This window comes from Lytechinus variegatus, chromosome 15, assembly GCF_018143015.1.
Source record: "Lytechinus variegatus isolate NC3 chromosome 15, Lvar_3.0, whole genome shotgun sequence".
Classification (NCBI taxonomy): domain Eukaryota; kingdom Metazoa; phylum Echinodermata; class Echinoidea; order Temnopleuroida; family Toxopneustidae; genus Lytechinus; species Lytechinus variegatus.
In genome coordinates, this window is record NC_054754.1 from 19,729,095 (window position 1) to 19,746,890 (window position 17,796).

Genomic DNA, 17,796 nt, shown 5'->3' on the forward strand with positions numbered 1-17,796 from the left:
TGCAAACCCTTCACTTGATGATAGTCGTCTGAATATGAAGCCTACAGTCCCTTCCAATGGTTTGTATAAAGAATGTCCCTCTCATTTATTTTTGCTAGTCTTGTATTAATAGAATACTCACTTGTTTATCAGTTTCAATCACGGTCTGTGCCTGCAGACTACTTAATACTGTGTTGAGAACCACTTTATAAATCAAATGTGGTTGTTGCCACCATATTATAAGCACAATCATGCCATTCTAATCAAACTGATGTTCATATCCTACTACCTACCAATTTAACACCTGGGGGTGTTTCACAAAGATTTGAATAGGACTTAAAGTCGCACTTGAATGCCTGGTTGCATACAGAATAAAAGGCATGACTACATTGGTCAGATCATTCCAAGAAGATGTGCACTACTTCACATTGATCAATTACATTATGCGTTGCAAATCATGTACGCGTTGGCATTTAAGTGTGACTCTAAGTCATACTTAATCTTTGTGAAACACCCCAGGGCTTCATTGCATGAAATTTAGTATTATTATAATAGGCATTTATATAGCGCCATCTATCTTGAAATATTCTATTCTGAGGCACGTTGTTATTAGTATTATTACCCCGGCTTTAGCTCGAGCTGCCTTTCAGCGCTCATGCATTCAAGGAATTTATCCTGCCGGGTACTTATTAACCTCACCTGGGTCGAGTGCAGCATGGTGTGGATAAATTTCTTGCTGAAGGAAATTACGCCATAGCTGGGATTCGAACCCACGACCCTCTGTTTCAAAGTCAGAAGACTTATCCACTGGGCCACAACGCTCCATTTTGTATCATCCATGGTAACTACCAAACTATCAATGCTGAAATGCTAGTCGAAATCAAGGATTCAACAGAAATTACTATTGGATAGCAAGTTACCAGAGGAATTTCTTTTGTGCAACAAGGGCAAAGTGTGGTGAGTGACATATACGGATTAGTGATTCGCCAAAAAATATAAGCGCTGGTGGGATTTGAATTCCCAGGTGACACGACATTTGCTCTGGTGACAGTCGCTCTGGGCTTTATTTTGTCAGAGAAATAGGGTTAGGGGTTTATATTTGGCTTAGCATGAGGTATAGCGTTACAGTCGGGGTTGAAGTTGGTCGTTCCATTAGTGTGTGGAAATTACAGCAGAGCAATTGTCGCCAGAGCAAATGTCATGGAACCAAATTCCCAACTTTCATTGGGTGATTTCAAGTCCGGTGTTGGCCTTGGTGTTTGTGTTGGTGTTGGAATTTGGATTACTTCCCCTAGCTCTAAAACTTATTCAGAGTTTGTAAAACTGATCCAGATCACATTATCGACATCTCAACAACTAGTGAGTGAATTTTCGGGACCACCTTCATTTTATGTTCCGTGTTATAATCATGTAAAAATTGACCTAACACCAACACCAAATGGTCAACACTGAACTTGAAATCACCCAGTGTAAAAGGAAAAGATTGTACAGCTACGCCTTCACCCAAATTATTCTTACCCTTCACATATCTTCTTGACTCTGCTCTTGAGTTGGTCCCCTTGGAAGAAGATGATGAAGACAGACTTCTGGACTTGGTCACCCTGCAAACAGATCGTGTCAAAAAGGATTACTCAAGGGAGAGTCTTTCAAAGATCTTCTCACCAATTTTTTTAATGATAACTTGCTCTCATCCAATTAGATGCAACGATTTCAGCAGCTACAGAAGTCAGTGAAAATCACCGATAAAGAAATTTATCAAATGCTCCCTTGCATTTTAACATATTGTCGCACGCATCACAAACAGTCCTCTCTGCGCACTTCGATGCGAAAGTCAGTTTTGCAGAAAACAAATTTAAAGAAAAGCTTCTTTAAAACCAGCAATAAGTGCACCTACAAGGAGAGCAAATTATTTACCGGTGTCTTCGTTTGATAGTTCAGGTTCCATCCCGTATCTTTATATTTTCTTGAAGTGAATTATTTACGCTACAGTGGGCATCATAACAGAGCGGACGGTTCATGGTGAAATCGCGATAGCGCACCGTATCTATTCCAGAGAGGACGGTTCGTGGTGGGTACGACGATATTTTAATTAAACATAATTCATGGATACATGTACATGTAGTCATTAAAGCTAGCTTTAACAGGAATTCATTGGACCAGCTTTAGCTATTTTCAATTAAAGTGGACAATAACAATCTCTTTTGAGGTTCAGGTTTTAGACATGCCAAGATAAAATCATGTAGTACCTTTATGTATGAGACAGCACTAAAAATTGCAATAATTAATAAATTTTACTTCAAATCATTCACAGAAACACCATATTACATCTATTGACAATCCAAACAGTTATTTGACCCTGCGCTTAACAATAACACTTTCTAACCAAAATTAATGTCATACCAATCTGAATTCTAACCTCCTTCAAAACCACAATTTAACCTTATACATTTTTGGAGTAATCAAGAGAGGAATATTTGACTAAAGAGCAATCATTATGTTGTCAGTCTTACTAGCTTCAAACAATACTAAACCTGAAAATGGTTTCCAACTTACGGTGCTTGGGTCTTCCAAGGCGGCATCTATCTCAGCTTGACGGAGAAACACGTTACCACGGCAGACACGCCAAAGCATCTGCTCAAAGGCGGGGATGCGTTCTCGCTGGATCACCCCAGCAACAAATCTGAATTTAGAATAACAAATAGATATCAACATGTAATAACATCAATCTATTCATGAGTCCACTGTTCGAAGAGAGGACTCATTAATTCAAAACAGTGGACAAATGAACAAAATAGCGTGGATAATCAAGGCAACAGGCGTCAAATTGGCCAACTGTGACAAAAGCGTGCATAAGCATTGGACATTTTTTAAATATACAGTACGGTAAATAAGCATAATTTGTATACAGGAAATCTGCATAAACCATGGGTTCAACTGATGGTTTCGAAAACATGTTTGTGAATTTGGGCCCAAAGGTTTAGACCACTATCAGAGAGCAAAAAAAATTTACACATGCACATGTACCATCCTTTTTTTTTTAAATATGCTTATTTTCTGATTAATTTTGTTCATCAATTCCACTGAGATTGGCTCATGTTGGGGTGAGAAAACGGACAAAAGAAATTAAGAAGAAACAGCAGAACTAGAGCAAAGTGGCAAGTTAGGGCCAGTTGGTCCTTGTACTGTAGCCTACAAATTCTAAAGGCGACCACACACTTTACGATTGGTCTGTGACCAGATTTCAGAATAAAATGTAGTAGAATTTTATGCTAATATTGAGACTTGGAATATCATACAGTGTAATGTTCTAAATCATTGTACAAATACCTGTGTTCAAATCTGTGACTGTGCTATCATCCTTCTTAGAATAAAAGCAAATTCAATATCTAGTCGTAATAACGTCATAGCAGTCGTAAGATTGCCTAGGATTTGAAACTAATTTGGCCTTTACTCTAAAATAAAAGCTTGTAATCTTTCAAAATGGTTATATTAGTATTCCTTCAATTAATTTTAACCTCAAATAAAATGATATGTTCCATTCACTTTTTCAGAAAATGAGCAAAATGTGATTTATTCCAAAATCGGATTGCAAACAGTCGTAAGGTGTGCAGTGGCCTTTAATAAGGGAATTATACAATTCAGTAGTCAACAGATTAATGTATCATTTGGTTACATACCCGAGTCTCATTGGCTGTCCCATCCTCGGTCCATCGTCTCCAAGAAGCTTGTGGGCCTCCTCCATGCCGTCTCCATCGTGCATCTGCTGGTGGTGGAATTCAGCCTGGAGTTTAGAAATGTTCCACACACACAAACAGACAGACAGACACACACCCGACAGACATACGGAAAGACACACAGACAACAAGCAAGAACAGCAAACACAGGTAGGAATCGGAAGCACCATCCCCAATGGATCGATGTACAGGAGGAGGGGGGGGGGTGGGAGTGGACAGGGAAGTGTTTTTTGGGGGAGGTGAAGAGTGGTGCATTATTTCCATGGAGAGGCAGACGCACGAGGGGGGGGGGGTGAGTTGTCAGCATAAAAGGGGTATTTTGGGAAGTGCAGATTGGACGCATTTGGGTGTTTTTATGTACAGATAAGATGAAAAGGCAACACATTGTACATCAAGAAGATAGACCACAAACAAAGGTATTGAAGGGGGAAAAGGAAGGTGTCAAGGAAAGGTGTGTTCGAGGAAGTACCAGGTGGAAGCATTTTTTTTTACAAGAAAGATGCAAAAGCAATATGCATCACATTACAGTGCAAGGCAGTTTTATCAAGAGTGTGTAGAGGAGAGAATATAGCAACACCAAAAACAAATTACGATTAGAAAAAAAATCACAAGATACCAACGATAGCAAGGTGCAGGGTATATTTTATACCACGATGCATAAAGATTGAAGAACCGAGATTAACGTGAAACCACAATACCATGAATATTCATAACTTAAAGCAGTGTACCAGGAATGGTATTTTAATTCACACAACGCAGGTTTTAGAAGGCCCAGCAGTTATAGATGTATGGCATTGAAGGTATGCATTCAGTATGAAGTATTCGGTTCAGAATTTCACAGCACATAATCCATTTTAACAAGGGAAAGAGGAGATATTGAAATGATGATTCAATGACCAAAGCAAGATCGATGAAATTCACCAGATATGCAAAGTAAAATACATTTCAAATATTTTGAAGAATATTCATCATAAAAGTAAAATAAAATGTTTCATAAGACATTGACTCACAGATAACACAAGCAACATTGAAAAAGAAGAAAAATTAAATAAGCAGGTGGAAGATAGTTTTATCCAACACGAATGACATAAGGACCAAATGATTTGTCAATTTGGTTTCATCAGAATAAACATGAAGCAAGGAACATTACACGAACATTTTAATGAAAACGGAAACAAAAATGGTTTAGTGCAGTCAATGAAACATGTGATGCGTGTTAAATAAAAATTGCAAATAAACAAAGAATTAAAATGAATTAGTGATTATTGTCATTCAAATGAATGCAAGCATTTTAATTCAGGCAGTGATGATGCAACATATTTTGTTTAGGGGTGGGGGTGGGGGGGGTGATGAGTGAGAATCGTTAAAGGCATTGTGAAAGTATTAGAACGAAAAGTAGGTATACGACACAAGTGGAGAAGGAAGACACGTGAAGTGGGTGGGGTACAAAGAAAATGGAAAATAAATCATGTCAGTTGAAGTGCAATGAATGGAGGATCTAAAATATGGTTCCATGACATATGCTCTGGCGACAATTACTCTGCTGTGAATTCCAAACACTAATGGAATCGCCGACTTCAACCCTGGATTTAACATTATACTCTATCCTAAACCTAACCCTAAAATAAAATCTTATTGCAACCCTAACCCTGACCCTAAATCTTACACAAAATAAAGCCCAGAGCAATTGTCGCAGGAGCAAATGTTGTGTCACCATAAATTACATTTTAAAAAAGTACTGGTACGGACATAAATCTGAATCAATCCGCTTGTATAAAAATAATTTTCCTGAGGAGTTTTGATTCAGTTTCAGTTTATAAAACCAATTTTGTCCCATGATATCAGTGTGAAATCTAATCGTCTTCAAACTTCTTACGGTGAAAACACATGTACATACAACAGATAAAAAGTGCCACACATTTGCCTTACAATACAAGGCTCTATTGACAAGTATATAGAACTACATGTATTGTTATTGCCAACACATAATTGTTTTGTCAGCCACAGATCTTTAGAATTTAAATATCAAATTATTGGCTAATATACATTTAGCATGAATGTTTGAAATATTAAATTTATGTGGATATCCCTTTTTAAGCCTATTTTTTGGTAACCAAATTTCCTAATTATGAGTGACAGGTACTGTACATGTACTTGAATATAGTGAGTTGGTCGGGACTACAGTACATTATTAAACAAATGATAAAACATACAGTGTGTATATATATATGTTGGGTACGAGGAATGTGTTTCTAAATACTGTAAGCTGTTGGTCAAAATGAATTGCTGAAAGTATGGACCCCCCAAAAAAGTAAGGCTATTCTTTTATTTTCAACTTAGATTGTATGATGTAACTATTTATATTAATTTACTAGATAAATCGCAATTTACAATTCACAGAAATACATATACATGTATATGTACCGGAATATGTTATGAAATTCCTATTGTGATGATAGCACAAGGATACCCTTTCCAAATACAGTTGTATTTACAAGTATAACAAAGTAATTAGAATGTTAGAACAAAGAAATAGGGTTTAAAACACGTAGGCCTGTATTCTGAATTCAGGTTTAAATTAGAACATGGTCTAAGTCTGTGCTAAAATTATGGGAGCCCAAAAATCTAACATTCTGTTTACATTGTATATTTCTTATGTTTTCTACTTTGTTTCCTTTGCTTTCACAGCGAAGAAAAATACTTTGAAAGACTTCAGTTATCATTCCCAGACAGGTTGGATGTCATACGAGAAATTGCGCATACATTCGTAATTCCTAAGGTTCGTTAATCCGAAAACGAAATAAGGTTCGTTAGTCCAAAAACAAAATGAGATTCATAATTCCGAATGTTCGTTAGTCCGAAAACGAAATGAGGTTCGTATTTCCGAAGGTTCGTAAATGTGAAAACAAAATAAGGTTCGTTAATCCGAAAATTAAATAAGGTTCGTATTTCCGAAAATGAAACTAATTCATTTTGGTAACAAGAACGGTGCTGTTCTTGCAAGATAATAGGATATTACATGTATGCAATGATTAACTATGATATGTGTGTTGTGGCCAAAGCATGTATCGATTTAAGAATAGGCGCCCGGATCAAACATATGCTTATTTTCGATTTTATCTGAGCAAATGCTGCCCAAGCAAATAGTTTAAAGATGCAGCTGGGGGATTAAGTGTGTTGGTCGTTTGCGATATAGGTATAGGCAATTTACGTGTTTCGGAATTACGAACCTTCGGAATTACGAAGTGTAACCAATAAATTGGATATGTACTGTTAGGGATTTGTGCCCCAATTGGCTCTCCATAGTTAAACCACAACTTTAAACCAGGGTTTAATCTAAACCAGAGTTCAGAATACGGGTCATTGTCAAAAAGTCAGAATGTTTATGTATAACATTCCAAAGAGATTCAATATCATTTTCCCCCTAACATTCATATGATCTACATATACTGTCTAATGATGATATATCCCACTTTCATTAAAAAAAAAATATTGGGTTCATAAAAATAATAACGAGATGATCAATTAGGTGTCTCTTATCAATAATAAAGGACTATCTTAAAGAAAAGACTTGACTTTAAAACAAATATATCGGCAAAAGTATAAATGAATTATGAGAACACCATGCAATCATGCATTTAGTATGACAAATCATATAAAACATACTATTCCTTTTAAAGAATGATTTATATGTGTATGAACACAATGTCACATGACTAAAAACAAAATGATTTTTTTATAATATTAGGGAAATTTTTCATAGTACCTGTTCATTATAATGCAATTTGCTCCACATTTATAAAGACTGATACAAAAAACCTCTTTTGAGTTGATTTTTTCTTTTTTTACATAGGGCGGAACAGAAATAAGTTCGTCAAGATCTTTCATCTTACGACCAACAATACTTATCAATTTTGAAAAACCAAAGTTATTCCCTTCAGAAATATTGTAATCTATTAAAGAGAAAAAGGACCAGACACAGTATTACAAGGGCACAGTGAATGATGCTCATTTCAAGTCCACCAGAATATTTCTAAAATCCACAGATTGCTGATGACGCACAAACTATCATATTCTTCTACACATGTAACAATAAATGGCTTCAATGACATTGACAACATCATCACTGAAAACAAAAGATCATGCAAGGCAACCTAAAGGATACCCCTTGCCAGAGACAGGATTAACAACAACTACCACAAAAGCCATAAGAACCAACCACAAAGAAAGTAATATTGAATTTCACCCGTAAGGGGAGCTAAAAAAGGAAAGAAGTAATGTAAGTAAAGCCTTCAAACTGTACCAAATCAAAGTATTGCAACTGAACTCAAATTTTGTCTCTGTTTAATTATAAATGAAACTGAATAACAGAAACTAATTTGTAAACAGATTGACTCTCTGAACATGTTGGCAAATGACCGTTTTTTTATTTAATAAAAGAAATGTGATATTTTTAATCGATTGAGATCTTTATGAAATCTGATAAATGATAGTGACAATTGAAAGTGGAGCCATCTCGAAATTTTTCGTTCCTACAGAAACATTTATCAAAGTCATACTATCACGTGGTATATATGATTCAGGCAAACATGCTCAGAGATTTTTGATAATTCATTACCGTTGACAAGCTCAGCAATTGCTGTAAGAATGCCAAAGGAGAAATAGAATATTTCAATAAATCATTGGAAAGTGCGTATAAACAACTCATTACTAAAAAAATATTTGGAGAAAAAGACAACAAGTGCTGTGTTAAACAGCAAATGCAAATTGATTTTCATTACTCTTCCCAAAACATACATCTTTCTAAAAAGACAACATGTACCCTGAAAATGAATCATTTAATTGGTTTTATACTCAAATTTCAAACCTTAAGACTAAGATAAATTTCAAAATTCATCCGTTTTTAAGATTATTGTCATTTCAAAATTCATCCTGTCATACACATACCTGTAGACTGTTTTTCTATTTTAATATCTTTCTAAGAAATTAATATACATGTAACTCTCATCTTTAATTACTATTATCGTTCAGAAAATAAAACAATGAAAATAGAGCAATGAAAGAGGCACTGAGGCCTATCAATAGGCCACCCAAAGTTACATTTAAAGAGCATTTAATCTTTGATTTTCTAACCACTAACATTGCAAATATGACCTCGGTCATCAGATCCTAGCATGCCTGCACACAATTTACACACTTTCTCCGCTCACTGGAGAACATTTCAACATGAGTTTCGAGATTCTATTACTAGGCACACTACAAGAAAGGCTTTCGCATCCTAAAGGGTACCTAATTAACACCTAGGTGGAAAGTGGCAAGGTGTGGAATAATGCCTTGCCAAAGGACGCTAGGCCGCGGTGGGATTTGAACACACAACCCTCTGATTACAAGGCGAGAGTCCGAACCGCTACACCGCGGCTTTTCCACCGAGCCCGTTTACGTACGAATAAATGTGATAATTTCAGCTGAAAAGAAAAGGCATACCTCATCAAAGAAATGCTGAGTCTTCCTCAGGATGTGCTTGAGTTCAGTCAGTTCTAGGAAGTTTCTCTTGAGGGCTTCCTGGTTGGTGTTCACTTCCTTCAGTTCATTCTCAAGCTTTTCAAAGCACGCCTGTAAGTAGAGGAGGAACGGAGGTAGGGGAAAAAATACATAACAATGGTTTATAATAACAATAATAATTGGCTTTTATGTAGCGCTATATCAATCTACAAATGCTCAAAGCGCTTCACAATTATCATCACCCGGTCACTGGATTCATAGCTTTTTAGCAGCATGTCAAGCGCACACTTGCTTAGCAATGAGGTTTCTTGTATCAAAGTACGTGTAAAAATCTAACCTGCATGTGCACCCACATCTGCACCCACTTCACCTGACCCCTACACCCTCTCCCCTTTTTTTTTCCTTAACATTTCAAATAATTATGTGACATCATTATCATAGACCCGTGAATTTTTCTCTACAATGGTTTTCATGTAGCTGCCAACCTCTGGCTGCTATTCTCTCGAGCATTTTGCTTAAGATAGCTGGCCACTGCATTTCGTTTTATATATTATTGCTTACATGTATATCTATGTAAATTATTCTATCATGTAATCGTCACAATTTGTAATTTTTTCATTTATTTTTGTATTTCTTTTTATTCATTATGATTATTGTGTTTCATATATTGAATTTTCAATAAATGCAGAAATGAGGGGAATCCCTTATGGAACAAAAAAAAAGAATGATGCACATTTATGATTGTGGGCAATGCAGCACACTCAAATCTAATTTCCAATAGGCTTTTGAATGTTTATGCGAATACCCAAGATTAACAAAACAAAAATGTAAATCACTTGTTTTATAAATGATGTGTATTACTTGTTTTCCCATTTCCCCTATAAAGGCTGAATCCAGGCACAGATTCAGCCAAATAGACAATAGCTTTGAGAGGCCGGCTATCATGCAAGAACACTGGCCCCTAAAAGGGTACTATGCCTGGTCAGGCTGGATCTGGGGCCCGTAACACAAAACTTAGCAATGATCGTAGAACATTTTTTCTACAATTGATTCCATTGACTATAATGTACAATCAATCGTGAAAATCAAGCGTACGATCAATCGCTAACCTTTGTGTTACAGGACCCTGACCTCCCTCATTCATACCTCTAGGTCAATCATCTCCCTTGGAGCAGGAGCATCAGGGTTCTCTCCTGTGTCCAGGACAGGGATATCAGCTCTCAGGATCTCCTTCTCAAGATAACCTACAATCAAAACAGAATCACGAGGAAGAGAATCAAGACTATTTACAAAAGAATGCCAGATACTGCATTTTTCCATAATAGGATTTCTTGGTATAGCATGCGTATCCACCTTGCTAGGTGCTCAAGGCACTCCTTATTACCCTGGCTAAGATAGTCTACCGATTCCGGTGCACACAGCTTTTTAAGGAATTACTTCCAAGTTCCTGCCAGTACCCATTCACCTAACCTGGGCTTTAGTGCAGCACAATCTGGGTAAATTTCTTGCCGAAGGAAAACACGCTTGGAATCCAACCCGAGTCCTTCAGATTGAAAGAAGAGAGTCTTAACCACTAGACCATGACGTCCCCGCATGTTTCCCCATGGTTGCCATGGGAAAACTGAGCATTCGGTTTGACTTTCCCCAAAGTATTTACGTTTTCTTCAGTTTTTCTTCAAAAACAACAACAATATTTGTTTTTGGAGGCCTTAAATAGGCACATTATATACTCTACAATTTGATGATAAAAGAATAGTGAGAAATATTATTAGAGGCATGATAGGTCAGTCGGTACAGCGGGTTTTGTATTCTTGTGACCCGAGTTCGAGTCCCATTTCGTGCGCTAGTGCCCTTTGGTAAGGAATTTGAATCCTCATTACCAGGTCCCTCGGAGAAGACCTTAAGCCGTCAGTCCTCCCTTTCTTAGCAATCAGGTAAAAAAAAAACGCTACCATTTATCATTTACCCTATTATAAAAACATCACAAAAGACCTGTAGTAGGATGAACTTTGATTTTAAAACTTTTATAAGATTTTTTTTCTACTATTATAAGAATCATAATATCAAATGAACCAAAACCTATAGTACCGTACCGTAATCACCATAGCAGTCCATGATAGTCCTTGAATATGTCAGCTTGAAGAGAGATATAGGAATTTTATGTTACTTGAAAAAGACTAACTGAATGAATTTCCAGTTTTTTTTTCTGTTCTAGATTTCTTCACATCATTAAATATAAATATATATATTATCACTACTGGTAGTTTGATTGGGAAAAAGAAGTATCAAGTGTTCCATACTCACGTAGCTTTCTTTCCATCTCATCACATCGCCTTACTTCATTGACAAATTTTCGCTGGAAAGCATTCACATCTGGATTCAACTGCATAAGTATGAAAGTTGAAGCAAAAAGCCCCAAAAATATGAATAATAAACTTATGAATACTACATAAAAAAGCAGAAAAAAAGGTAGGGAGGGGTGTGGTGCATGACATGAGACAAATGACATCCTTTTGAAACTAGTCCCGTTTTTATTGCTTGTCAAAAATGTCAAAAATACTGTTAAATTCTCCAGGCCCATATTTATCAAATACATGTACAGTAGTAAAATAGCAAATTGATCGCTAATGATATATTAAAACCACTTAGAAAGTATTTTTAGAAAACAAAAAAGTACTCTAGATGAAAGATGAAATAATGAATGTGATTAAATTTAAATGCATTTAAAATGAATTTCAAATTCATATTCATTTTATACAGAAAGAGAAACTTCAATTAAAGATAATGATTAAGTACTTCACAGCCACTGTCTATAATTCAAAAGAGATAGGTTTATTTCCAAATCGATTTCACTTTTTCTTTAATGGGTTTCTATAGACTTATTTTACACATTATTGAACAGTTCAAAACTGAGATGCTTGATATTAAAAGCATTGAGAATCCTTCCTGGATCTTTTGGAGAGCCATCAAAACCATCAGTCCTTACAGCTATTTTTGTTTTTGCTTTCTTTTTATTGCAGTCAGGTAAAATTACCTTCGCGAACCTTAACAAATGAGATCATTATTTGGGTTACAAACGTTGGGCAACTTCAGATCATGAATTCTAGATTTGACCAATACAACATTCATCTTTTTACCTACACATGAGGTTTGAGTTTTTAAACTTAAAATCAAACTTATAATTTAGGGCCGTCTGCACCATCCCGAGTTTTCAAATTAGTGCGCTATTTCTGATCCGGCAAATTATCCCGATCTGAACAATCTTGAGATTAATTGCAATGGAGACACAATTATCACGCTAGTTCGTAGGATTCATCTCGAGATTGCAATTCAAGTCAACTTGGAATTATTTGCAAAATAACGCGCTATTTTACGAATTATCGCGCAAATTCGTAAGTGCAGACCCACTCGTGATTATTTATTCAAGGCATCAGACCATAATGCATCGATGCCTCACTCAAGCAGGAATCGCTCTTCTTGCGGTGGTGGAGACAGGGTTTCTTGAATCTCGAGATTAATCGCGAAGAGGGCCAATCGGGCTAAAATCTTGAGATTGAGCAAACTAGGGATGATGCAGCACCGCCTTTTGAGAACTTACATCTCTAAATTGGACCAGGCCTAACTCCCCAAGCTCTGCTACACATGCATAAGCAGCCTCAGACTGCAAGAACAGCTGGGCTAAGCACATCTGCTCGCTGCGGTACAGGGAACCCATCTTGGCCCAGGGTTTACACCTTCTTTCTTGATAATTGTCTCAGATCAATTTCCTGTTATGAAAAAGAGAAAAAGATAAGAATGTTATACAGTGCACTCTTTGAAGAAGTTAACACTTAGAAAATTAAAGCATTGATGAGGCACGGCAGTGTTAAAGCTTGTCTAAAGCTTTGTTTTAAGAAGGATCAATGATGTGAACTATACTCCAGTATCATAAAACATTAAAGATAAATTCCAGTTTTGGTAACGATCTCAAAATGGCTTTTGACAGAATCTAATATAATGACCACCCAAGTGTCTGTTTATATGAATAAAAAATATGTGCCAAAGGATTCTGGAAGAAATTGTGTAATTGCTGAGAAATAAGCAAAATAGCGCGGATTCGGTCACTTCCGTCGGGTCTTTATTCCAGCAATATTAGTACTGTGTCCCACGTGTGCCTATCTGTGTTGGTGATCTTCAGTGTGAAAATTTTTCAACATAGATTTCAAGATTTCACAAAGTTCAGCTTACTTGTACGTAACTGTACCAGATCTAGATCCTCGATGATACACTGACAATTAAGCCCAGTGGTTTAACAGACTTTCTCGTGAAATCAGTGTTTACTGCAACTACTGGAATTTCTCTTTAATTACAAAAGCTTTAGTCATTGAATGGATCTTTTAAATAATAAAGCTAAAGTGCCTTTTGCATGAGGATACAAAGCGCTGAGATTATTACTCCGCCTTTAGCTGCACTGCCCATATAGGCTCTCAAGCATCCGAGGAATTTCTTCTTCCTACCGGGCAACCATTTTCGCCTGGGTTGAGAGCAGCACAATGTGGGTAAATTCCTTGCTGAAGGAAAACATGCCACGGCTGGGAATTGAACCCACATCCATCATATTGAAAGACGAGCCTCATAACCACTAGACCATGACGCCCCCATTAGAATCTTAATACATAAACATGCATTTCGTATCAAGTTTTGGTCAACCTAATTGCAGTAATTTGACTTTAATGAAAAAATGGAAATATTCCAATTCTACTTGGACACCATGCCCGTGTATCAGCAGCCAGAGGGACAATCTGTGCCCTTTTTGGAAAAACCCTACTGCCATGGTCCCAGGAATGGAAACAGATTGTCTCTGTAAGAACTGTGGGATTGACAGAATTCAGGTTATTAATAATGGAGGAAAAATAGGTGTACATTCACAAAACAAAGTAAAACATAGCCTTCAGGGATTAAAACTAAAAACTAACAAGTTGAGTACACGTGAGTACCTGTAGGCAAATACTTTAGCCTGTGCTAATAAACAATATTTACAAAAACAGCAACAATGAACGTTAAACATACATACACATACGGATAGTCACATCAGAATGAAATGAAAGGTATAGAAAACTTGACTGTACCTTACATATCAGCGGAGAGAGGATATACAACTTAAAACCAAGATTACAAAGAAACGATCGATACCCGTTTTCATTCATATAATTATTACAGGGTCTTCAGACCTACAAAGTACTTGTACAGGTGTAAAAGTTTGCCAAAGTGATTAGGGCACAACAAAAAAATTGACATTGGGTGTGTTTACACAAATTAAAAGCTGGAAAGGTGTTTCAAATTTAAAAAGAGGGTTAGCATCTTGATTATCCTAATAATTACTGAACCCGAGATGAGTGAGCTATGTTAAAAAAAAATTGATTTCCCTGTGAATTCTCAGTTTCATGCCACTGTAAGTTTTTTTTTTTTGAAGGGGCAGAAATGTTACATGTATTTCTCTCTTTCTCTGATCTCTTCACATTTAGGTGCGGGAAAAAATCCTGCATGCATTTCAAACACTAATTCTGCTCTAAAATATTAAGTATGAACACAGCTTTAATCACATTTGGACCACAGAAAGCAAATATCCACTCGACCTTTGGATGCAAATATCCACTTCAAGGACAATATTGAAGAACAGAGTTTAAGATCGATATCATAAATCAGATAAACTTGAATAATTGGTTCAATAAACATAAACGGTACACTTTAAATTGTACATTTTATAGTAGTGTTTCATTGCATTATTACAAAAATATCAATTGAAATACTTACATGTGATACAGATTACAGAACAGATCGAAACTAGGCTCCTAGTCAGAAAATTAATAGGAATCGAATAGAAAGACTGACCTTTGTAGCGCTATTGCTAAATGTAAAAATAACACTCAAATGTACATGATAGTTTCTACAATAAAATAGTGATACAATCCAAAGACTGATAATAAAACTCAGATCCATTTCCCGCTACCAGCACATGTGTAATGTACATGACGAAAGGCAAAACAAGCAATGACTTTGCAAATCATCTTTTATACTGCACAGGTATGTAGACATAAAGGCCCGAATTGACAAAGGTGGTTTTGAAAACCAACGGTTGAATCCATGGTTTATGCAGATTTCCTGTATAAAATTAAACTTAATTTAGCATGTATAGGGCGATTGTATAAAAAAGTCCAATGGTGATGCACGCTTTTGTCAGTGTGCCAAAATGATGTCTGATACCATGGTTACATTTAGATATGCTATTTTATTCATGAGTCCACTGTTTGAAGAGTGGACACATTAAATTCAAAACAGTGGACTCATAAGTAAAATAGCGTGGATAACCATGGTAACAGGTGTCCATTTGAAAAATTGTGACAAAAGCACGCATCAGCATTGGACATTTTTTAATATATATATATATATATATATATATATATATATATATATATATATCTATCTATCTATCTATCTATATATATATATATATCTTAAAGTTTCACGTATTGGCTTCTCTAATAGTAACAAAATATGCTGAAGATAAATGGTAATGCTTTCAAAGCCAATATAGTTTTTATTTTCTCGAATTTTCGACCGACCTCCGTCTTCTTCAGGAGAATATACAATGTGTGGTATCAATCAGAGAGCGCATCCTCAGACAGATGTTGTTATGATGACTGGCTGAGGATGCGCGCCCTACTGACCACTTTCCATCCCGATACCAAGAAATTCGTAAAACAGGTCAGGCAGGAATGGCCTACATTGGCTCTAGATCCCAAGCTAGGAAAAATAGTCGGAGAAAATCCTCTTCATGCTCAACGTCAACCTCCCAATCTGAGGAAATTGCTTGTGAGCACCAGACTCCCGACACCTGAGCATCCAAGAGGTAACATACCTTGTGACAAACCCAGATGTCAAATCTGTAAACATATTGTTACTGACACCACAATTAGAATTGCTAAGAATGTTACCCTGCACCCGCAGAGACATGACTGCGATGCCAGTAACGTGCTTTACTGTTTGCTCTGCGCACGTTGCCCCCAAGCAATCTATATTGGTGAAACCAGCACGAAATTCTGAATGCGCTTCAATAACCACAAATCATCTATTCAGAAGAAACGTACCGACCTTCCTGTTGCCAGACATTTCTGCCTTCCTGGACATTCGTTAGCGGATGTGAAAGTGTGCATATTTGGGGGAGGATACAAATCAGCGGACGAGAGAAGAACCGCTGAACTACGAATTATTGTTAAATGTAGGAGCTTTGAGGGTGATGGTATGAACCGAGATCTGGGATTCCTAAGCGGATATTCATTCTTTCGTTAGTTTCGTTCTTAAAAAGAAAAAAATACTTTGACAAGCGCCACGATGTTTGGTATCGATCGTATCACACAGGAATTTCTCTTATTGCTCAATAATTATATCCGTACTTAATACTTTCGAGAGAACCATTTTCTCTTAACCAATTTGATCTTCGTTCTATCATCTCATTTCTTATTGTTGCGTAGCAAGAAATGTTATTGCGCAATATTAATTGTTACGTAACAATTAGATAATAACAAACAAGCGTTACTATGTATGTTTCTGTGAAGGGCGCGCATCCTCAGCCAGTCATCATAACAACATCTGTCTGAGGATGCGCTCTCTGATTGATACCACACATTGTATATTCTCCTGAAGAAGACGGAGGTCCGTCGAAAATTCGAGAAAATAAAAACTATATATATATATGCAGCGTAATTTATACAGGAAATGTGCATAAACCATAGACTCAACCATGGGTTTCTAAAACCACCTTTGTGAATTAGGTCCAAAGCGACTGATGTTTATAAATATGTATCCTGCATGTAGAGTAGTGAGTCCCAGTTTTCTGTGATAAAGATAAGGATAAACTTGCTCACTCAAGTGTAAAATTCTGTCAAAAGTTTTACACTTTCATTTCATAGATGAGACCCAAACCCAGGAATACATGCACACAAAAAATGATCACCATGTTGCATATTTTTCAATTCCCAGGACTCTTTCAAAGTGTAAACTTTTTATTGATACACACCGTTGAGTACCAAAAGTACTTTTTGAAATCCAAAATAGGTGTCTAATATCCCTTTCATAAACCCAATTATGCGGCTAATAGCAGCATAATTTGGTCATAAAATCAGAGGACAAAGAGTTATCCGCACAATTTTGATGCTGCTATTATCCGCATAATAGCAGCATCGGGACAAGATTTTGAGTTTATGAACGCATTTCCAAATAATGCGGATAATTGCCATGGTGCGGTCACAAGGTCACCCTTTTCCAACGCAACCGCATCGTAGGGGGCGTGTCCAGTTGTCATGACCATTATCCGCCTTTTTCAGGACGGGCGCTCGTAAAAATAACGCGGCTTATTTTCAGAGTTTGTGAACGCAATTTTTATTGAATTATCCGCATTACTCTTAGGCGGCTAATTGGAGGATAGGTTTATGAAAAGGGTTAGAAACACTTATTTTGGATTTCAAAAAGTGCAAAAATGCAAAATTTATGTAAATCCTTCACCAGGCTAATTACAATTCCCTGCCCGTACCGTGTACCATTG

General features: G+C 36.5%; 1 protein-coding gene across 5 annotated transcripts in view; it reads right to left on the reverse strand.

Annotated features, from left to right (window-relative positions):
- Nucleotides 1-17,796, reverse strand: part of LOC121429272 (V-type proton ATPase 116 kDa subunit a1-like) — a 48,730-nt gene that overhangs the window by 20,586 nt on the left and 10,348 nt on the right. For 3 of the 5 annotated variants that reach the window (XM_041626259.1, XM_041626260.1, XM_041626258.1), the window contains exons 2-9: nucleotides 12,814-12,982; nucleotides 11,520-11,598; nucleotides 10,362-10,459; nucleotides 9,198-9,326; nucleotides 8,332-8,352; nucleotides 3,657-3,760; nucleotides 2,533-2,659; nucleotides 1,498-1,580 (exon numbers count right to left, since the gene is read on the reverse strand). In XM_041626259.1, the coding sequence (XP_041482193.1) occupies nucleotides 1,498-1,580; nucleotides 2,533-2,659; nucleotides 3,657-3,760; nucleotides 8,332-8,352; nucleotides 9,198-9,326; nucleotides 10,362-10,459; nucleotides 11,520-11,598; nucleotides 12,814-12,930 (758 nt within the window). In that variant the 5' untranslated portion in view covers nucleotides 12,931-12,982. The remainder of the gene's footprint in view (nucleotides 1-1,497; nucleotides 1,581-2,532; nucleotides 2,660-3,656; nucleotides 3,761-8,331; nucleotides 8,353-9,197; nucleotides 9,327-10,361; nucleotides 10,460-11,519; nucleotides 11,599-12,813; nucleotides 12,983-17,796) is intronic. The other 2 variants (XM_041626263.1, XM_041626262.1) reach the window with 2 other exon arrangements.